The 22,484-nt window shown below is 45.1% G+C and overlaps 1 protein-coding gene across 12 annotated transcripts in view; it reads left to right on the plus strand.

Moving 5' to 3' along the window:
• Window positions 1–5,383: 5,383 nt before the first annotated feature.
• The window catches only part of huwe1 (HECT, UBA and WWE domain containing E3 ubiquitin protein ligase 1), a 46,386-nt gene continuing 29,285 nt past the window's right edge, over window positions 5,384–22,484 (plus strand). For 7 of the 12 annotated variants that reach the window (XM_080832901.1, XM_080832904.1, XM_080832907.1 and 4 more), the window contains exons 1-33: window positions 5,384–5,418; window positions 9,425–9,474; window positions 9,803–9,872; window positions 9,988–10,086; window positions 10,240–10,446; window positions 10,634–10,786; window positions 11,040–11,102; window positions 11,287–11,364; window positions 11,520–11,567; window positions 11,661–11,829; window positions 11,953–12,053; window positions 12,467–12,617; window positions 12,815–12,942; window positions 13,234–13,374; window positions 13,485–13,590; window positions 13,736–13,846; window positions 14,768–14,869; window positions 15,053–15,133; window positions 15,487–15,593; window positions 16,543–16,741; window positions 17,110–17,201; window positions 17,335–17,585; window positions 17,686–17,743; window positions 17,921–18,124; window positions 18,370–18,615; window positions 18,867–19,000; window positions 19,160–19,263; window positions 20,217–20,399; window positions 20,565–20,781; window positions 21,030–21,152; window positions 21,260–21,497; window positions 21,720–22,076; window positions 22,258–22,380. In XM_080832901.1, the coding sequence (XP_080689027.1) occupies window positions 9,828–9,872; window positions 9,988–10,086; window positions 10,240–10,446; window positions 10,634–10,786; window positions 11,040–11,102; window positions 11,287–11,364; window positions 11,520–11,567; window positions 11,661–11,829; window positions 11,953–12,053; window positions 12,467–12,617; window positions 12,815–12,942; window positions 13,234–13,374; window positions 13,485–13,590; window positions 13,736–13,846; window positions 14,768–14,869; window positions 15,053–15,133; window positions 15,487–15,593; window positions 16,543–16,741; window positions 17,110–17,201; window positions 17,335–17,585; window positions 17,686–17,743; window positions 17,921–18,124; window positions 18,370–18,615; window positions 18,867–19,000; window positions 19,160–19,263; window positions 20,217–20,399; window positions 20,565–20,781; window positions 21,030–21,152; window positions 21,260–21,497; window positions 21,720–22,076; window positions 22,258–22,380 (4,419 nt within the window). In that variant the 5' untranslated portion in view covers window positions 5,384–5,418; window positions 9,425–9,474; window positions 9,803–9,827. Of the gene's footprint in view, window positions 5,419–7,351; window positions 7,390–9,424; window positions 9,475–9,802; window positions 9,873–9,987; window positions 10,087–10,239; window positions 10,447–10,633; window positions 10,787–11,039; window positions 11,103–11,286; window positions 11,365–11,519; window positions 11,568–11,660; window positions 11,830–11,952; window positions 12,054–12,466; window positions 12,618–12,814; window positions 12,943–13,233; window positions 13,375–13,484; window positions 13,591–13,735; window positions 13,847–14,767; window positions 14,870–15,052; window positions 15,134–15,486; window positions 15,594–16,542; window positions 16,742–17,109; window positions 17,202–17,334; window positions 17,586–17,685; window positions 17,744–17,920; window positions 18,125–18,369; window positions 18,616–18,866; window positions 19,001–19,159; window positions 19,264–20,216; window positions 20,400–20,564; window positions 20,782–21,029; window positions 21,153–21,259; window positions 21,498–21,719; window positions 22,077–22,257; window positions 22,381–22,484 lie in introns of those variants that run through there. The other 5 variants (XM_080832911.1, XM_080832903.1, XM_080832909.1 and 2 more) reach the window with 5 other exon arrangements.

A 22,484-nucleotide genomic window follows, 5' to 3' on the forward strand; every position in this document is an offset into this window, starting at 1 on the left:
CATGCAATTGACCAATAACTCATGAAATGTAACAAGTTGTATACACCACATATTACAAAAAGTGCCTTTTTCAGCTAAAACTGGTCTTTTGTACATCCAAAGGTTCTTTGACACCTTGAGTTTTTCTTGAGAAATGACTAATAAATTATTGTCAGAATTCTTTCTCAATCCTTTTTTTGCACACCACTCTTTTGCATCAGTTTGTCAGTGTAACATTTTCAGGAAACAAAGAGGTGTAAATCTTTTTTGGTGTAAGGCTTTACATGCTTGTACCTAATTGACAGTGTTGGGGAGTAACTAGTTACAGGTAATGGAGTAATGTAATTAAATTACAAAATAAATGGAATTGCTACTGATACGGTTACTAAGAACAAATATGTAATTCAATTAGTTATTAATTAAAATGTTGGCAATAACCAAGGGGTTACATCCAAATGAATCCTCTTTGGTAAAAAAGCTTTAAAGCTTATACAAAGAATATAACATTCATTACGTTGCTTTGCATACAGTCCTGCTCACCATTATTGGCACCCCTAGTGAATATGAGCGAACAGGCTATGAAAAAATATGTCTTTGCTCTTTATCCTCTTGGTCTTCCACTCAAAATATTCATAAAAATCTTACCTTTTCATTGAGGTAAAATAATTGAGAGAAAAAGGTTTTTTTTACATTAAATAAATATTATTCTTCAAAACATGTGTGCACAGGTATTGGCACCCCTTAATTAAATGTTTTGTGCAGCCTCCCTTTGCCAAGATAACAGCTCTGAGTCTTCTCCTATAATGCGTGATAAGGTTGGTGAACACATGGCACGGGATCTGACACCATTCTTACAGTATCTCTCCAGATCCTTCAGATTCTGAGGTCAACGCTTGTAGACTCGGCTTCAGCTCATCCCACAGATTTTCTTTGGGGTTTAGGTCGGGGGACTGTGATGGCCATGGCAAAACCTTTATTCTGCCGCCGGTGAACCATTTTTGTGTTGATTTTGAGGTATGCTTCGGATCATTGTCCTGCTGGAAGGTCCAACCATGGCCCATTTTAAGCTTACTAGAGGGGGCTGTTAGGTTTTCATTTAATATCTGTTGGTATTTGATCGAGTCCATGATACCATGTATCCTAACAAGATGTCCAGGGCCTTTGGAAGAAAAACAGCCCTACAACATCAAAGATCCGCCACCATACTTCACAGTAGGCATGGGGTGCTTTTCTGTATGGCTATCTTTCTGTCTACGCCAAACCCACCTTTGTTGTTTTTGCCAAAAAGCTTTATTTTGGTCTCATCTGACCATTTAACTCAGTCCCATTGAAAGTCTGACTTCCATTTGGCAAACTGTAGGCACTCTAGTTTGTTGTTGATTGACAGCAGAGGCTTTTTTCTGGCAACCCTCCAAAACAACCTGTGGTGATGTAGGTGGCGTCTGATGGTAGTTTTGGAGACTTTCTAACCCCAAGACTCAACTAATGTCTGCAATTCTCCAGCTGTTATCCTTGGAGATTATTTTGCCAGTTGAACCATCCTCCTCACGGTGTGTGGGGTCAATGTACACACGTCGTCTTTCAGGCTGATTCTTAACATCACCTGACGCTTTAAACTTCTTTATTATTTCCATGATAGTGGAAATGGGTATTTTCAACTGGTACGAGATTTTCTTGTGTCCATTTCTTGATTTGTGCAGCTCAACAACTTTTCATTGCACATCGTCACTGTGTTCTTGGGTCTTTCCCATTGTCATGGTTAACCTCTTAAGAGTTCATAATTAAACAGGTGAACTTAAAAATGTAAAACATGACTGGAAATATACTTCAGTTAGATTTCAATTATAAGATTTTTCTAGGGGTGCCAATAATAGTGGCACACATGTTTTTGTAAAAAATATTTATTTAATCTCAACCGTTGTTTTCTCTTACAATAATTTAACTTAAATGTAAAGGTAAGATTTTTGTGAATATTTTGAGTGAAACACCAAGAGGATAAACAGCACAGACATATTTTTTCATACCCTGTTTGCTCATATTCACTAGGGGTGCCAATAATGGTGAGCAGGACTGTATTTGCCATCTAGACAGGCTCCATTCATTTGGCAGCATGCACTAACATTTTTAGCGTTGTGGTTCTCTTGTTTGAATTTGCACTGCCTCTCGTCTGCCAATCAAAAAGTAAGCGAAAGGAATCAAATGTAATAAGTGACAATACTTTTATGAAGTTATTAAAATTGTTACATAACTTATTACAGTTTTAACAGGGTAACTAGTAATCTGTTAGCTGTTACATTAGCAAAGTAACATTCCCAACCCTGCTAATAGATCGATAATAGTCAATTGTTGATATGGTCATGCAATCCTGCAAGCAGTCCTCATTTTTCATAAGCACTCATGTTGTGTTTTATGCCCAAATGCAAAATGACTACTGTGAAAAGCAACATTTAGGCCATTGCATGTAGAGTAATAGATTTTGCAAAACGACTAATGTTAGTGGTGCTGTTTTGTGCAAAGATTTATATTTAAAATGGGCTTATATTTGCATGTTGTGTGGTAGTGAAGTTCTGAGGATAATATTTGGTTTTGAGGAGCTTTTTAATTAAGATTATTTGGGGCCGATTTCACCTGAGGTGCAAAGTAGGAATACCGCGCTCAAATTGATATATTAGTATTCAATAAGGCATAAATGTAGAAGACGACCCAACTTATGAAGCCCACCATAGTGATAAAACATGTTGACACCCACATCAGGGAACACTGAGCCCCCCTCTACCTCCCCTACCCATCTGTCTGTTTCCATAACTCAGATGAAGAGGCAGCTGGAGAGATCAGGGGTATTGTCTGAGCATGGTCTCCCCGACCCCCACCATCTACAAGGAGTATCTGTTCAGGCAAATCTCTTATTTTTGAAAGTACAGAGTAAAGTGCATGCCATACTTTAAGTAGTGACTGGCATGTTTGCGCAGGCATACATCATGAGCAGAGCAAGAGGTGGAAAGTGAAGTAACAATAATATAAAATTGAATAATAATTGTATGAATTAAATATGGTTTCTGTGTGGACACCTTATTCAGAATAATGTAAGTAATCTTAATATTGATAAACTGATCATACCTTCTCTAGTAGGCCGTAGCTATATTTGTTGTAAAAACAGATTTGTATTTTCTATTGGTTTGAAGAGAACAATGCCAGCACAGTGCACAATCACCTATAGGCATAATTTTAAGACCTTTATGAAACTCTTAATCCACAGCTTTGGCTAGATCCCAGGTTATGCTAAAGCTTTGTCAGACCTGAACCACCATATTACATACAATATCTGATGTTTACACACAGGTTATTAAAAACAGATCACTGTGTAGCCAACGTTGAAGCCAAACATGAATGCAAACTCCTCACAAAATACCTCGCAAGCTGAAAAGCTTATACTTGTTATTATGAAGTTATTGGCAAAGTGGTTGTTATAGCTGACAACCCAGTTATCTGCAGGGACAAACCACTGCTATATCTACTTCAGTTGACATAACAGATTCACAATTACCACTGCTATGTTTTTCTTCTTCCCCTCCTTTTGCCTTCGATTTCATTTCGAGTAGTATTATGACAGCAAGTTGTGTTTCACTGTGTTGCCTAATAATGAAGCTCCTAGCAGGGTAATGGTATGCACGAAATCATATATTTCAACAGGGGTATTATGTAATGGCTGTGGACTAACGTAATAAGTTGTCCTCGGGGGCCTCTTCCAGCAATTGCCTGCTTTACCTCCCCTGTAGTGACACTCTTGGGAGAGACTGTGCCAGAACAAAGCTGCAGGTCCCGATGGTATCAGACCCGGGGTCCTTAAAGCCTGCACAGAACCGCTATGCAGAATCAACAACACCTCTTTAACCTCAACCAGGAGAAGGCTCCAGTGCTTTGTAAGACATCCTGCCTTGTTCCGGTACCAAATAAGTCTTTTGCGTCTGCCCTCCATGTCTATAGACCGGTTATTTGGGTTCATCTAGCCTTGACCACTTTCTGGACCCATTGCAGTTTGCCTACTGCGCCACCTGGATAAAGCCAGCAGCACTGTGAGGATCATATTCTTTGATTTCTCCATTACCTTTAACAATGATACTGCTGCATGAGAAGTTCAAAACGATGCAGGTAGACACCTCAACAACCTCCTGGACCATTGACTTCCTGACAGACAGACCACAGTTTGTGTGACTGAGGGGATATGTGTCTGAGCAGGTGGTGAGCAGTACAGCTTGCCTGCTTCTTCACTAAATAGGTCTTACATTATTTGGAGCAGTGGTCTCAAACTCAAATTACCCGGAGGCCGATGAGTGTCCAGTCTGGTAATTTTTTAATCAATGGAACCTAGCAGGCCGGATAAAATCGCTTGGGGGGCTTGAATTGGCCCGCAGGCCTAAGTTTGAGAAGACTGAATGCGATGAACTGAAGTTCATTTAATCTTGCAGACTTTCATTTAATCGGAGTGGTGGTCCATGGAAAAAAAAACAGTGCACTTACTTTTTATACTATGTTTTTCGTCACTATTCTTTTTCAATCGAAAGGTAAATGCATATCAAAGTAGAGCTAATCGGAATATTCTGCCTTACCTTAAATATTTATTCATGTTGAGCCAATCAGAATATTCTACTCATTAGTTGCCGAAGCACCTTTCAAGATGATGACTTATAATGTCCTTATCAGTGGTTTCCAAACTGCCTGTTCTGGATGATTATATGTTGTCAAGGCTCTGTTTTAAAATTGTGTTGGGAACTTCTGCCTGCCCTTTGATGAACTCCGCATCCCCTATGCATACACCCTTTTATTTATATTTGTATGTCTCTGAAAGCCTGCAGCTGTGGAAACATGGTTTTAGAAAACAGGCCTCTCTGTTTGACCTGACCTTCGTCTCTGCACATAGGCCTCTTTGCCTGGCCTCACATGGCACTTGTTCTTAAAAAACTGCTTCATGCTCACCACACCACTGTATTACAACCATGTTTTTTTTTTCCAACAGGAGCAATGCTTTGGGACGTTTACAGGGTATGACATGGCAATGGATGGAGTTATGGTAAAATAGCTATAGGGAGTAGGGAGCTACCTCTCAAGTGTCTTCTCTGTGATCTAAACACCTCAGCTCAGATCTATCTATCTGCATCACTAGAAAAAAAAAATCAGAGCTTACTTATGACCCGGATCATATAACTAGTCTGAACATTAAAAAATTAAAATGTATAGGTTTAGCAAAGTTATCGGGAGTTGAAAGGAAACAACTCCAAAAAAATGTACTGAGGAGGTCAGCCTGGTCTGGGAATCAACATTTTGAGGACGCGGGGGCGCCCTAGGTACTTTTCAACGTCGATTTGTGCTTAGTCTCGCGAGACTTCACCATACTCTACTCGCTGCTGTAAAATGGAGAAGTTATATTGAGGCGCATACAAGGTAAGAGATATATTTTATCCCTGTCCGCGAACTTACGACGTACAAACAGAGAGGTAAAACAGGACAGCTAAGGGACGCAATTGTTTTGAAGTCAAGAAATTTGGTCAAGCTGAGAGGTAAACGAATCTTTTCAGGCTAAAGTCCGGACATTCTACTGTATATACCGCCATTTTTAATTTGCGGTCCGACTGAAGAGCATTGTGGTGTGTGAATGCACGCGCCTTGCGCGCGCGCGATTCCACTCGTATCTATTTACATTCCGTTTGCAGAATTCTTTATGTGTGTCAATTACTAAGTCATTGTTCCCTCGTTGAAATGCACCCAAGGAAAATGTCACGGTCGTCGTCCATTCTGCTTCAAATTTGAAGCAATATCTACTAGCTGGATCTTGCCGAGCTAGCTGATGTACATGTGCCCGAGACTTGAGTGATGAGGGCTACATAGCCACAGACATGTAACATAACGATAGCCAGCAAGCTAACTTGCTAGCTAATGTTAACGTTACATGTTTTGCGGCATTAGCATGTCAACTCCTTTCTCCTTGCATTTCCTTGGTTGTAACATTATTATTGACAGACCCAGATTGCCATGGTTTATTTGGATGATCTGTGTGTCTGTTAAAGTATAAATGATACAAGCCCCCCAAAAATCACGTAAAGTTGAAAGGCGTGATTTGTCATTTGAGAAAACGAACGCAAGGACTAACAGTTATCTAAACGTGAAGAACTTGGAACAATGTAACGTTAGGCTAGAAATGGCTTTAGATCAAAAGTTGGCTAGCTAGCCTAGCTGGCAAGATGCCAAAACCGGGATCTAAGCAGATGTGTTTTGGGGATTTGAGACGTTGTGAAAATATGGCTCCGAATAACGCTATATAAAAAAAGCTAGCCAGTAGTTTAAACGTCATTGCCAATAGGGTCAATTATACTGGCGACCCACTGCATGTAACTTATCATCAGTAACTGTTTAGTCATAAAGCTTCACGGTCACCTTAGCATCGACTTCATTTTTAGTTTTAGGTTTAGGTGTGCTTGTGTACTGCAAATGGCCAGGCATTGTTTAATGGTGAATATGGAACAGCGTAATCAAAGTGATTAACGTGACATGTAGCAATTATTCAGTGTGAGTTTTTGGTCCATTCCTGTTGATGGCTTCTACCCCTATAGCTGTACTGGCGTGAAGTAGCTTATGACTACTGACTGAACGTGTTGTGCTCCTGCTGTAGTTATTAAGGTGAGTGTCGGGTCACCTGAGTGGCTGTCCTGTTGCACCCCCAGCGCAAATATAACGGTAATGGGCCGCAGAAAAAACAACAGTTTACAGAGTTTATATTCTCATCTTCTTCCTTGGTGAAGTTGGTGTAGTTTAAGCCGTCCTGGAAAACTCAGCTATTAAACTTTTTAAGCAAACTGTTTTTATACATTTTTAAATCGAACATCAGAAACATGTAAAGTTATGGTTGTTTGGTCATTGGATTCATTATGTTCAGTTGGTAACTTAAGAATTCATCCCTCTACTAGTTGCATGTCGTGGTCCATGGCACCATTATGTCAATACCTTTATTCTTTTTTTTAATATATATATTTTGGGTTGTTTTGCTCAAATTCGTATACATGGCTTCTCCAAATTTGCCTCATCTATTATTTTGGATGAAGGCAGTTAAAACAGATTAAACAACTTTACCTCAATGAATAATTTACATTTGGGTAAACTTGTTGGTATAATACAACGCATCGCTTTTGCCCTAGTAATGTAAATGTATGGTAATGTTGGAAAATAATTAGACTCAACGCTTTCACATTGTCCAAATACCAAATGACAACACAGGTTGTTACGCACAATTGCAGCAGTAAAACTCCGAAATCCACCAATTCACTCAGTGTCATGCTAGGCCCGTATGAGGGAATGATTCAGCGGGATATTATGCGTTTCACAGCTAGCTAGCCAACCTACGAACGCATGTCGGAAACCGTAAGTATGAGCATCTTTTGGCGCTTTAAGTGTGCGGAGTTCGACTGAATTGAACATGGTGTAAGCCATAGTTCAATGCGAGACATTCATACACCACAGTCGGACCTGGTCGTTGACAATTGTGTTTGGTTGTGCGTTTTGGGGGATTCTGCCTCCAAACAGCTAATGGTAGCTACAGAGGAGTACGCTGTCTGATGAAGAGGCCTGTTGCAGCCAGGCACTAGATTAGTCAACAACAGGATATGGAACTGAGTTAAGAAATGGATTGCTGTGGTTGTACCAATTGGTTTACGTCCTTAATTTTTTTGACCAGTTTATTACAGCACATGTAAGTTGGGAAGCTAACATTCATTAGCTTGTTCATAGCTAGCTTGACGTATGATACACTTAAACGTCGCTAGGACTTTGTCTTAAAATGACCTGGTATTTCAAAATATTCCATGTTGACATCTTTCGAGTCATTATCGATTGCAACGTTAGCACTCTTGCTTTATAGCATTTGCTAGAGTGCTACCACTGTCGCTAAGTTAGCACTTAGCTAGTTTTACACTTCACAGGTCAAATAGATAGCTGGCTGAGAAGATACACTAGCACGTTACTGTTGGTGTTAAGTCAGCATCCTGTGGTCATTACATCAGGTATTTAGCACAGAAAAAATATTATGTTTATATTTAATCAGTAGTAACCGACTCGCGTTAGTAGTAAGTTTTACACAGCTATTAATTATGTATGGATAAAACGGCTTGAGTAGCTAGCTTTGCTAGGCTAAATGCTGTAGGATAATTTGGCTACCTAGCTAATGAGCTGTGTTGACTGTTAGCTAGTAGTATCATTAGCACCCGGGTTTTCCTCTATGTCTGTACATTTCCCTATACGGATTAGCTTTGCGAACAGACTTTCATAAACCACTATGATAAACACATCTTTATTTGCTTTATGTGTTTGTCGCTCAGTGTGTTATAACGTTATGTGGTTGGCAAGTAACAGCCAGCGTTAGTTTTGCCTGCTAGCATTTTGTTCGGAACTTTGCTTGCTAGCTGGCATCGCTAGTGTGCCTTTCTAGTCATTGACGAGGGCACGTCATTTTAATTTTCATTTATTTGTATGGTATAGTTAGCTTGCCTAATCGACTCTTCCATTGCAGCCATTCAGCTAGCTATACTTAATTGTTCTGCCAAGCGAGTTGTTTTCACTGTGAAAGAGCCACCATTGATACTATTTGTTCGCTAGTTGGTTTCTTTATCTGCGGTCACACGGAAGTAACGTTAGCTAGTTATGTTTTATGTAGCAAAGTGATATTGTTACTGTGAGTGTTATGCAGAATACCGTAGCCTACACAAACGTTTATGTTGAGTTTCCGTTTGCCAGTCACAGCATTGACACAATAGTAACAGGCTCTTTAGATCCTCTTTGCATGTATTACCCCCTTGGGTTATATACTCGAGGTGCTATTAACGTATAGAGGCCTAGGTAGGGACCGGTAAGAGTGGTGCATGCTATTTTAATTGCTCATTGTATTGGTGAAACAAGGTATTCAAAGCCTACTATGGGGTGTTCGGGAGGCTTGATCTTAGGACAAGTGAAAGGTAGCTGTGTTTCCCAACTCTGTATTGATTTTAACAGGCAAACTCTGCTGTCACCGTTGCTTAGCTTGTCTTTTTGGTACTGCCTCTCTGATCTGCTCTGATGCAGTTCCCCTAAAATTGCTTGCCATTAATGAAGCAGTATGCATTTCACCATTTCACCAAAGGACCGTAGTGTATATATTTACTCTTTTTATGCTGCTGTCAACAGGTTTAGGGAAGACTAGCTCTTTGATAGTTTTGGAGGTTGGCATGGACTAATGACTAATTACATTTTCATGAAATGTGTTCTGTGCTTCATTGCATTTTCTAACACAGGTGTATCTTGAGAGAGGGATGAAAAATGTAGTTCAAACTGTTTTGCACACACATTTACAGAAGACTAGCTGAAATGACCTAATTGTTGTCTTCTCTTTTGTCCTTATGTTGTCTTCCTTGTTTAATCTCTTTAGGTATTGTAAATGAAAGATGCTGTTAAGTTGGATTTGCCAAGTCATTTACAGTAAGTGTTTTTTGGGTTGTTGGGAAATATTTTCTACTGCTGTTTGCTGAAAATGGTCATAACCTTTGGGGGTAATTTCACTAAAGAAGAAATTATAATCATATTCACTAGCAGTGATCACAGTTGTGGCTAATTCATTTTCCTGCCCTAACTGCATGTACGGTTGGCACACCAGAGATACCTTTTGTGAAACAAACAACTATGATTCAACATTTGGGACTTTTTATCTGGCAACTAGGCCTGCTGATCAGTACTCTGTCACAGCGGAGTGTCATATTCTCATCCGTGTGTAGATGGAGCAACCCCCTCATGTCTCCCTTCTTTTCAGGCGCAGCGAGTAGAAACTAGTGACCATGAAGGTTGACAGAAGCAAATTAAAAAAGACTCCCACTGAAGCGGTAAGTGTGCCCAGACTTTTGATCAGCCTAATCTAGCAAGTGAGTGGGTGAACCCGAGAGGTCCCTGCAGCGGGTGCATGTCCTGACTGTCCTCCCCCCCTTGTGTTCCCTTCAGCCTGCCGATTGCAGGACGCTGATCGAGAGGCTGAAAGGATGTAGCGACGAACAGCTGCTCCTGGAGCTGCAACAGATCAAGACCTGGAACATCGGGAAGGTGAGTGCCAGCCTGGAGCTCTGTGAGTCACTGCTGTTCACGCAGCCTTTAGATTCCCTGCTGCTGCAGGTTGCTTCAGACCTTTGGCAACAGGGTATCAGCAGTGTGCAGGTTGATGATCCCCTGAGCCTCTGCTCTCTCCTCCCTCCTCAGTGTGAGCTGTACCACTGGGTGGACCTGCTTGACCGATTCGATGGGATCCTGTGCAATGCTGGGCAGACCGTGGAAAACATGTCCTGGATGCTGGTGTGTGATCGGCCAGACAACAGCCAGCTCAAAGCTCTGTTGTTGGCTGTTCTCAATTTCACGGCCCTGCTGATTGAGTACAGCTTCTCAAGGCACCTGTACAGTTCCATAGAGGTATGTCACCGAATTCACAAAATGTTCCTTTACATTTCAAACTCAGCGCAAAGCTATTGCCCTCCGGTGAATTTGTATTTATTTATTTTTTTAATAATTGTTTTCAGTGACGGGGACTCCCCACGCTGTTTTCTAAGTCTAATTACACATTCCATTATTTTCTCATCTTTCCCCCTGTTTCTTGCAGCACCTGACCACCTTGCTAGCTTCCTGTGACATGCAGGTGGTCTTGTCAGTTCTGAACCTGCTCTATGTCTTCAGCAAGCGCTCCAACTACATCACCAGATTAGGCTCCGACAAGAGAACTCCTCTGCTTGCCCGCCTGCAACACCTGGCCGAGGTATGGCAAACATCTCGGCCTCTAAGAGCATTTGCCAATCAGGCCAAATGGCCAGAAATCTTTTCCTGTGATGTTTGTAATATTTCAACATGTCTGATCTTTATCTGAATAGTGGTTAAAATGCCTCCGGTGCTTGTACTAATTGACCTAGGTGAACCTGTCTAGAGTACAGTAGCATACATTCCATTGCCATGTCTGTTTTGCATTATGTCTGATTTTGGTCCCTCCCACCCTCCTGCTTCTCCCTCTGCAGAGCTGGGGAGGCAAAGAGAATGGCTTTGGCCTGGCGGAGTGCTGCAGAGATCTGGCCATGTCGGTGAGTGTTCACTTCTCATCGTTCTCTTGCGGTGAAGCTCCCCATCTTCTAATCAACACATAGTGCTGTAGTGCTGAGGATCATTTTTTGCTGTGGTTTTCAATGATTTAATATCCTTGTCGTGTCTGTTGTCTCACGCACTCTCTTTCTTTCTCTCCTCTCTGCCTGTTTTTACCGCGAGCAGAAGTACCCTCCCAGTGCCACCACTCTGCACTTTGAGTTCTATGCTGAGCCCAGCGCGGAGGTCAAAGTGGAGCGGAAGGTACGGTCATCCGTTTCTGTTAATGCGATGAATTGGAAGTATAAGTTATGAAGGGACAATATATGACGGGCTGTTGGTGTAGGCTTTTACAGTATGTCCTCTTTCTCCGATGATTTAAAAAAAAAACTAAATGTCTGTTTGTCTGTCTTTTGCAGTCGAGCAGCAACACATTACACTACATTCACATTGAACAGCTGGATAAGGTAAGCCCTGTTGTCTCGGAGTAAGTGCACCGTAGTACTGCAGTTTTCAAGGGCATGGATTGGATGTTAATTTGTACTCGATCTCGTGTGCAGATCTCGGAGAGTCCGTCTGAGATTATGGAGTCACTGACGGTCATGTACAACATCCCGAAGGACAAGCAGACTCTGCTGTTCACACACATTCGCCTGGCCCACGGCTTCTCCAACCATAAGAAGAGGCTGCAGGCTGTCCAAGCCAGACTACACGCCATTTCCATCCTCGGTGAGTGTGCGTGTGTGGTGCAACCAGGGATCAGGTCTCATTAGTTTCCATTAATCCCTAAACAACCTCCCTGATGTACGTGTGCTGAAATGCTTTTTTTCCCCCTCTCACTTATATTTGCAGTGTACTCCAATGCCCTCCAAGAGTCAGCCAACAGTATCCTCTACAACGGATTGATAGAAGAACTAGTCGATGTGCTGCAGATCACAGACAAACAGCTAGTGGTGAGCTGCTCTTTCTCTGCTTTTGTCTTTTCTGTCTCTGTTTCAGAGTTTCACCTATAAGAATGTAGTCATCACTCAGTAAGGTTGGTGGCCAAAGTCTAGAAAAAAAGGGACGGTGCATGTTTTAATATCCGTCTGTAGCCTTAGGGAGGGTAAACAGCATATACATTAAGGTGACAGGAAAAGCAGGGACCATAATAATTTCATAGCTGTTACCCATACAGCTCCCTGCATTATCTTTTGCTGCAAACCCTAAAGCATATCTTCCAGCCAGTAGCTTACATGAAATAGATTCTTTTCAGTATTGACCCTTCCGTATTCTCATCACCTCTCAATAAACAATTTGACCGGGTTGGTTGTCATTTATTGTCCTGTTACACTAACACTCACCCATCTGCCCGGTTTCATGGCAGGACATCAAGGCTGCTTCTCTACGCACTTTGACATCAATAGTTCATCTTGAGCGGACGCCAAAGCTCTCTAATATCATCGACTGCACCGGCACAGCCTCCTACCACGGCTTTCTTCCTGTGCTCGTGCGCAACTGCATACAGGCCATGATAGGTAAGCAGATGGACGACTCCATACAGAAAAGAGGGTGCCCTCAACAATTTTGTGGAGGCTTTTATCATTTGAATATGAAGTGGAGCTCTGCAGGATCTTTGATAATTGTTACCTACACTTGCAGCAGTACATCACAGCCTGGGTTGACCAGAGCAGTGAAACCGATGCGTGGTTAACCCCTTCTGTTGCGTCTCTAGATCCTCTCATGGAACCGTACCCGCACCAATTTGCCACGGCACTCTTCTCATTCCTCTATCACCTGGCCAGCTATGACGCCGGTGGAGAAGCGCTAGTCTCCTGTGGCATGATGGAGGCCCTGCTCAAGGTGAATTCCCCCTTCTTCCCCTCCCCTCCACTCCCCTCTGCTCTGCTGTCTGCTGTCTTTACAGTCTGTCTCTTTGACTTCCTGTCTGTCTGACTTCCTGTGCTAATGAGCAAGGTCATGCAGACAGTGATTTCTGCTTTAGGGCTCCCTCCCCCTCGTTTGCACTCATTCTTAGGTTTCAATGAGCAACAGATCCAGTGAAGAGATGTTACGGTTGGTACATATTGACGTGTAATGCACTGTGGATGATGTCTTCATTTGGTTTACTCGGAGTCTATTTACGCCACACAGGTGATCAAGTTCCTGGGGGATGAACAGGACCAAATCACCTTCGTGACGCGAGCGGTGCGCGTGGTGGACCTCATCACCAACCTGGACATGGCTGCCTTTCAGTCTCACAGCGGCCTTGTCATATTCATCAGCAGACTGGAGGTAGGCCTGTGTATACTGACGAACTTGATAAACACCTGTTCTCTTTTCTGAGGAATAGTGTAATTTAACTGTGTGTGTGTGTGTGTGTGTGTGTGTGTGTGTGTGTGCAGCATGAGGTGGACTTGTCCAGGAAGGAGTGCCCATTTGTCATCAAGCCAAAGATCACGAGGCCTAGCACGACAGGGGAGACGGAGGACATGGACACAGACATGGACAGTCAGTACCTTCATAAACTCTTCTTCCAGCCAGTGTCATCCAAGACTATGGCCAGCTGTTGGATTTGGTATTTTTAACATTTGTGTCTCACTTCTACTAGCTGTGATGTAGATACTGATGTTGGTGATTCTGATCTTAATTGCAGTGTCTGAGGTTTTCATGGAGAGCAGCAGCCCTGGACCTTCCACCTCTGCCACCACGAAAACAGAGACAGACCCTCGAGCACAGAGCAGCACCGCCTCTACACCTAGAGCAGGTAACTGCGCCACCAAGAATGCAATTCAGAGGCTTTTAGAAGGCGCTTGGATGTTGACCGGAAATTTGTAGTTTTAATGTATTTTGTGCATTTTAGCACTTCCTGGGTCCAGAGATGGAAAAAATGATGGGTTTTCACAAAATCTCTCTTATGAGGTGTGAGCGAAATAATGCCAGTTGATAACCTGGGTAAACCGTTTGGTGTGTTAAAATGAAGTTATTAGTCAGTCTTTTGTTACTAACTGTTGTCACCTGTGTCGTAAAAAATAAAGATGCTGCTACCAATATGCTAAAGCAGAAAAAAGATGGGCTTCATTGTGTTGCTTGCCTCAAGCTGCATCTAGGACTCTAGAGTGGTATCCATGGTTACAGACAACTCGGCCACAATTTGTTGCATTGTAAAAATCAGATATTTTAAGCAATCAAATCCTTTTGGTAAACAATGTGTTTCTTTTTTAAATAAACTGCATGTGAGAACAGTTGTGATCACAGATTAGTAAAGCTTACTCTGGCTATCCTCCGCTCACCTGGTTAAATTTGTGACTCATTATTTGAGTGACTTGCTTTGTGTGTTTTTATGTTATTTATCTACGTTAGCAGAGAGATGGCAGCCGACATGTGTGAGCGATATAATGGAATTCGTACAGAAACGACATGTGTATTTTATTGAACATAATCGAATGTGGGGTCTCTCAAGCAGTTATTGAGCTACCATGGGCTTTATTTTGACGATTTTCCAAAACTTCATTCATTCTATAATAGGGATAAAAAAACATTATTATAGTATTTAAAAAACGAAACTTACAAAAGGGCTAACTGCCGCATACAAAATGGCAACTTTCGCTCTCTATTTGTAGCAGTAAGTACAGCATGTTTCAAGGATTCATGGGAGATGGAGTCTAACTTTGTGCTTTCCTCATAGGTGTGCAGTGCATCCCGCAGAGGGCCGCTCTGTTGAAGTCCATGTTGAACTTCTTAAAGAAAGCCATTCAGGACCCGGCCTTCTCGGATGGCATCCGTCATGGTGAGCCCTGGCAGACGCTGCCCTGAATAAAGATCTGCATGTCTTATTAGCAAGGAGCTGCTAGTGGCTAATGGGCCAGTTAACTCCTGTGTATGCATCAGTGTGGCACGTCCTGGTGGTAGTGCATACTGATGCGTTTGTTCTGCTGACACTGCTCCATCTGTCTCTCTGTCCTGCTCACAGTAATGGATGGATCCTTGCCTACCTCACTCAAGCACATCATCAGTAATGCCGAGTATTATGGACCCTCCCTGTTCCTCCTTGGTGAGTCTCTCTCTTTTTTTTCTCTGTCTCTCACCTACATACACATGCACACCTGCCTGCATAAGCACTCTTTGCCCGAGAGTTACATTTGAAGATGGTTAGCCCCCTCCATCCTGCTGTGTAGTTGGGTTCTGGTAGCTGTTGAGCTTTACTCACCAGTGTGAGGGGACAACAGCAGAGAGCAGTGCTGTGTTGCTAGTATTAATAGAAAACCAGACCTTTCTTGTACGGTCCCGTGCTACACGTGTGCACTTCTGTCTTACTCCCTTTGTCCCCATCATTCTCCCCTTGTTGTGACCCCATGCCAACTGACCCTCTCTCTCTCTCTCTCTCTCTCTCTCTTTTTCTCTCAGCTACGGAGGTGGTGACAGTGTTTGTGTTCCAGGAGCCCTCTCTGCTTTCCTCTTTGCAGGACAATGGCCTCACTGATGTAATGCTGCACGCGCTGCTCATCAAAGACGTGAGTCTGCGCCTTCTCAGTCACCCCGTTTCTCTCTCCTTCGTATATATGTCGATCGGTCTTCTTTCGTTTCCTCTCTCTTGCTCTGTATTTCATTTTCCGCCTGCTGTCGTGATGCATAGGGAATCCCACATCATGGTTTCGGGCAAGTGGCCAAAGCCTGGAGGGAGAGAGGAGAGATGCATATTTCAATAGCTTTGTGAAGCAGAGAAATCAAACTGTTCAAATGTGATGCTGGGCAGAATGGGTTCCATAATAACTCTGCAGCCAGACAATATTTTTTATTATAGTCTTTTTTGGACTGGGCTGTAAATTGCTGTTATAAACATTGAAGTATATTCCAGCCATTAGAGAGTATAAATTGATGCCTTTTTATGTGTCGAGACTTACTTAGTCTGACAACACAAAGCGTTCGATAAATAAACTGCTTTCTTTGCCACCATCCTTCTCTATTCCATTCTGCTCCTGTTTATTGCACCTAGTGGTTTAAATGTCACGGTGTGACAGACTGTGAAGAGATAGGAATGGATGGACTACTGTATCCCCCTGTTATTGTAGTGGCAGTGTTCTGAAGGGATGGGTCGTGCTTTGTTATTCTGTGTGTGCGTCTTTCTCTTGCTGTCTTGGGCGTATCGGTACTTTGTGCTTCTTATCCCTTCATCTTACTTCATTTCTGTCTCCCATCCCTGCCTGTCTGCCTGCCTGTCGCGGTTGTGTTATTCTCGCGGGCTCCTGTCGTGCGTCTCCTAGAGGTTCCACCACGTGGACCGACGCCCGCTCTCTCCTCTCAGCCTCCTCCTCCTACTCCCCTGCCATTCCGAGTTACTCAGTCCTCGCCCCCCCTCAGCACTCTGTCTCTCACTCGTTCTCTCTTCTGCCTCCCTCCCCTCTTCTTCCACTCTTTATTTTTTTTTTCCTCCACGCTCTTTTTTTTGTTTCTCTTTCTCAGACTCTCTCTCTCTCTCTGCAGGTCCCTGCCACCAGAGAGGTGCTGGGCTCCCTGCCCAACGTCTTCAGTGCCCTGTGCCTAAACGCCCGCGGTCTGCACTCATTCGTGCAGTGCCAGCCCTTCGAGCGCCTCTTCAAGGTGCTGCTGTCCCCCGACTACTTGCCCGCCATGCGCCGCAGACGCAGCTCCGACCCACTGGGTGAGCAACAGAATTCAGTAACACACACACTTGCACACACACACACACTTGCACACACACACACACACTTGCACACACACACACACTTGCACACACACACACACTTGCACACACACACACTTGCACACACACACACTTGCACACACACACACACTTGCACACACACACACACTTGCACACACACACACTTGCACACACACACACTTGCACACACACACACTTGCACACACACACTTGCACACACACACTTGCACACACACACTTACACACACACTTCAGCGCTTTATATACTCACTTGAACCTGGACCTCACTGTTTTTGCCGGTTCTCATGTGTGCTTGTGTGTGTTTGTGCGCCTGTGTGTTTCAGGAGACACTGCTTCCAACCTGGGCAGTGCAGTGGATGAACTGATGAGACACCAGCCCACTCTGAAGACCGACGCCACAACAGCCATTATAAAGGTGCGTTCATCAGCATCCACTGGTGCTACACAGCCCATCATGCACAGCTCAAGATCAACCACAGTGGCTGTCTTAGTGTTTTTCACCAGTGCCTAAATCACATCACACTAATGACATGCAACCTCTCCCACAGTTGCTGGAGGAGATCTGTAACCTGGGCCGAGCACCCGAGTACATCTGCCAGAAGCCCTCTATCCAGAAGGCGGACGGCACGGTGGTGGTGGCCTCCACACGCTCCAACCACGCGGCAGAGGAAGCCTCCAGTGAGGACGAGGAGGAGGAGGAGGCCCTCCACACCTTCAGCCAGCAGCAGGGGGAGCCGGAGAGCAACAGACAGTTAGTTCACATTCCGTCTCGTGGCGTTTGTGTGAACAGGAGCCCTTTGTATGTCACTGGTGGAGTAGTCAGTGGTGGAATGTGATAATTGTGTTCCCTCCTTTTGTGTGGAAAGTGTTGACCATGTGTGCATGTGTTGCTTTCACAGAGTGGTTGGTACTGAGGAGAGGATCCCCATCCCCCTCATGGATTATATTTTGAATGTGGTAAGTGTTCAGCCAGTACCCGTAGGGTGACAACAGTGCTGAAATCACATGAATCCTCCATACTTGCCAAATTGAAAAACCTTGCAAAAAAGTATATCTCGGGGTTAACTAACACACACTCTTTCTCTCTCTCTGTCTCTCTTTCTGTGTTGTTTTTTCTTCTTCTGTCCTCTTCAGATGAAGTTTGTTGAGTCCATCCTCAGCAACAACACAACTGATGACCATTGCCAGGAGTTTGTGAACCAGAAGGGCCTGCTGCCCCTCGTCTCAATCCTCGGCCTGCCGAACTTGCCAATCGACTTCCCCACTTCCCCTGCCTGCCAGGCTGTGGCTGGAGTCTGCAAGTCTATATTGGTGAGACCACCTTCACCACCAAATAATGTAAATATATATGGTTCAGACCTACTTCTATCTTTTGACCATCAACTTTTTGCAAGCAAACTTCTGGGCACCTGAGTTGGCCCAGTCACTATTTATTTATTTACAGACAGGAAGGACATCATTACTGTCAGCTCTGAATTTGCCCATGCTCATTCTCCGTGCCTCTTTGCCCACCCCCCCCTCTCCTCCCTGCCCTTACCCCCCCCCCCCCCCCCCCCCCCTCCTCCCCACCCTTCCCACTGCAGACTCTGTCCCATGAGCCCAAGGTGCTGCAAGAGGGCCTGTGCCAGCTGGACAGCATCCTGACGGCACTGGAGCCGCTGCACCGACCCATCGAGGTGCCCGGGGGCTCGGTGCTGCTGCGTGAGCTGGCAAACGCCGGCCACGTCACCGACGCCACGCTCTCGGCCCGCGCCACACCGCTGCTGCACGCGCTCACCGCGGCCCATGCCTACATCCTCATGTTCGTCCACACCTGTCGAGTGGGACAGGTGAGTCAGGGGAGGGGGCCGAAGGGGTTAAGTTAACGGAAGGCTTGCAAGACGATGCGGTCAGATATGGTCTGTATGAATCGGTGCCATTGTGGCTCGGTGCTGTGTTTGGATATGTGGGCAGGAGCACTGTGAAGAATGCTGATGTGCATTCCTTCCTCGATCCTCCTCTGCCTCTCCCTCCCCCTCTATCATTCTCTCCCTCTCCCTTTCCCTCTCTAATTCGCTCTATCTCCCTCTCTCTCTTGCAGAGTGAGATCAGGGCCATCTCGGTGAATCAGTGGGGCTCCCAGCTCGGTCTGAGTGTGCTGAACAAACTGAGTCAGCTGTACTGCTCGCTGGTGTGGGAGAGCACCGTGCTGCTGTCCCTCTGCACACCCAACAGGTCAGCACTCGCCTCTCAGCACCTCGTCTATATATAGCCCGCCCTTTGCCACATACTCAGCATTGTGTTTAACCTTTCACCTCTACCAGTCACGCTAATACATTTGACTCTCTCCCTTTCTCTTACCCTTTCCTCCACTCTACCCCTTTGGCACGGCAGCCTACCCCCCGGTTGTGAGTTTGGCCAGGCTGACATGCAGAAACTGGTGCCCAAGGAGGAGAAGCCGTCCGGAAGCAGCACCGCATCCTCTAGCAGGAGAACCGGTAAAGAGGAAAAACTCAATTGTGGAAAAACTTAATTGTGCACTAATTAGGAGAGTGGAAGCACAGCCATCTCCTCACACACTCCAACTGGTGTCACGACATAATTATGCAAACCCTCCAGTAGGGATGCCACGGTACACAGTATGTGGTCGAACTGTTTGGTACGCCCCCTACAGTCCAATACGCACACAGGAACTGCAGAAGAACGATATGTTCTTTTCCTATAATTTCAGAAAATGAGTCGACACACGCCCTATCTAGCTCTCACCACTGATGGTCTGGACCTCCAGAACAACTGAAAGCTACCTCGCTGTTGTAGAGATGGCATCCAGGCCTAATCCCTTTTTTGCATTTTCCCTATCCCAATGGCATTTTTCTTAATCGAAAGTTTAATTTGTCTATAGACAAAATAAATAGTTAATTGTTTCAAGGGCGATGTGTGGTGTCGGCCCCCCCTTTCCTTAAATCTTAAAATACTAAAACCGTAGGTACCGTGGCCCAAAAACTGATAGAATGTGCCCACAGTTTTGTATGTACCGTTGCATCCCTAAACTCCAATCTGTTGGCTTGGAGAAATTGCTTCCATTTTTTTTTTACTTAAGTGTACAATAAAAGGAGCACTTTGTAAAGTGACGCAATGCCTAGAATACTATCAGAAGCATATTTTTACCTTGAAAATAAGTGCTTAAGTGCAGATGGAGTTGCTTGAGAATTAATGTTTTAATTTTTTTCAGCAGGACATTCAGCTAGGATTTGATGTCAATGTAAATTCAGACACAAAAGATAGCAAGTCTATTAGAATTGTTGTGAAGGGGGAAACATTTTTCAAATACATGTAATAAAGTCGAGTATTGTGATGCCTGCATCGCTATCGAAGTACACATGGTCAGATTGTGTCTCATATTTACCACCTGTTACTTTAGTTCCTGACCTTTGTGTGATGTTTCCAACAGCAGAGGCAGATGCTCTGGGAGTCGACCCCTCAGCCCAAGGCCTGTTGGAGGGTATGGGCCTGGACGGAGACACCCTTGCACCCATGGAGACTGATGAGCCCACAGCGACTGACCCCAAGGCCAAGTCCAAGCTCACGCCAGCCATGGCCACACGCATCAAGCAGATCAAACCTTTGCTCTCTGGTAAGGGGCAGTAAACTTCTGGGATTTAATGTTAAGATTAGCAAGACTAGAATGATGTTTGTGTTCGTCTTTTCTTAGTGTCAGCAGATTATTTCAAATAAATGGATTATTAATGGCCAATTGTGTTGAACCAACTGATGGTAAATTTACCTGTTACCCTCCCAGCTTCTTCGCGGTTGGGTCGGGCTCTGGCCGAGCTCTTTGGGCTGCTCGTGAAACTGTGCGTGGGCTCGCCTGTCCGCCAGCGCCGCTCCCACCACACCACCAGCACGGGTACCGCCCCTACCCCTGCAGCCCGCGCCACCGCCTCCTCCCTCACCAAGCTGCTCACCAAGGGCCTGAGCTGGCAGCCACCACCCTACACGCCTACGCCACGATTCAGGTATGAAGGACGCCTCCTCATTCCTCTGGGATGCTTGGACCCTCTGGTTTGGCTTAAGCTCTGGGCTTCAATAGTTAATCTCGATGGACTTCAGCCAATGTCCTCTGATTTCTTGTTGTTAATAAGCACAAGTATCTTCAATCCCCGCCAACAGTGGCTATAACGTCTCTTATGGAGAATAGACGTGAAAAGAAGTATTTATGCGGACACTTCTTCCCTTTCACATTTGTTCTCTCTTCCCTCCCTAGGCTGACGTTCTTCATCTGCTCCGTGGGCTTTACCTCACCCATGCTGTTTGATGAGAGGAAGTACCCCTACCACCTCATGCTGCAGAAGTTCTTCTGCTCTGGTGGCCACGATGCCCTGTTCGAGTGAGTGCAGCAGGATACCTGCTTAACGACTGGAGACAAATAGAGGGTGGTGTTAGATCAGTGCTGTAAGCCAAGGCTAATGTGGATATCTCTCTCCTGACCTACAGGACATTCAACTGGGCCCTGTCCATGGGCGGCAAGGTGCCCGTGTCTGAGGGGCTGGAGCATACCGACCTGCCTGACGGCACAGGAGAGTTCCTGGATGCCTGGCTCATGCTGGTGGAGAAGATGGTAAACCCCAGCACCGTGCTGGACTCGCCACATTCCCTGCCGGCCAAGGTGCCAGGAGCGACCACTACCGCGCCCCAGTTTAGCGCCCTGCGCTTCCTCATTGTCACCCAGAAGGTGAGACAGTCACCTCTTGAACCGCATGTTCTCGTACTGCTGTTGGTGTAAAAAAAATAAGCATTCTCTTTGTTGTTGCTCTCAGTGGTGCCACTGTGGGATCCTCTGTTTTGTCAACAGGAGATTATTCTCACCTGTCCATGATGGATTAAGATTAATGCTTTGATATATTTCCTTTTATTTCAAAATGCCTTTTGCTGATCTTTCTTTCTCGTCTCCTAGGCGGCCTTCAACTGCATCCGCAGCTTGTGGAACCGCAAGCCCCTGAAGGTGTACGGCGGGCGCATGGCCGAGTCCATGCTGGCCATCCTGTGCCACATCCTGCGTGGCGAACCTGTAATCCAGGAGCGTCTGGCCAAAGAGAGGGAGGGCACCGTGCGGCCCGAGGAGGAGAGCACCTCCTCCGCCGTCGCCCCGACCGCTGGAGGCACCGCACCCGTGGCCCCTGCCGGAACCACTGCCGGAGAGGCAGCACCTGCAACAGGCAGCGTCGCACCGACCGCAGGAGGAGCAGCCGAAGAGGGCAGCACCTCCACACCCAGGAGAGAACCACAGGTCAACCAGGCTCAGCTCACACAGGTAACGAAGAGCAGCCAAGATGAGGAAAACCTCTTAGTCTTTGCAGGATTGCTACTTTTCCACCTGGATAGAATGGGTTCTCCCCCTTTTTTTAATATACACATTTTAATATTTAATTCCTTTTTTTTCCTAATTTGTTTCATATTTTCCAATGTCCTAATTTCTTCTCTCCCCGTTGTAGCTGATGGATATGGGCTTCTCCAGAGAGCACGCCATGGAGTCCCTGCTCAACACCAGCACCATGGAGCAGGCCACCGAGTATCTGCTCACACACCCCCCTCCTCTGCTCAGCGCCGCGGTCAGGGTAAGAGCAGACGTCCCCTCCGCGCACACACTCACGCACGCACGCACGCAAGCAAACGCACGTTTGGACAACACACATGAAATACACACATGCACATAGTCCCT

This window comes from Sprattus sprattus (genome assembly GCF_963457725.1).
Source record: "Sprattus sprattus genome assembly, chromosome: 2".
Taxonomy (NCBI): Eukaryota; Metazoa; Chordata; class Actinopteri; order Clupeiformes; family Clupeidae; genus Sprattus; species Sprattus sprattus.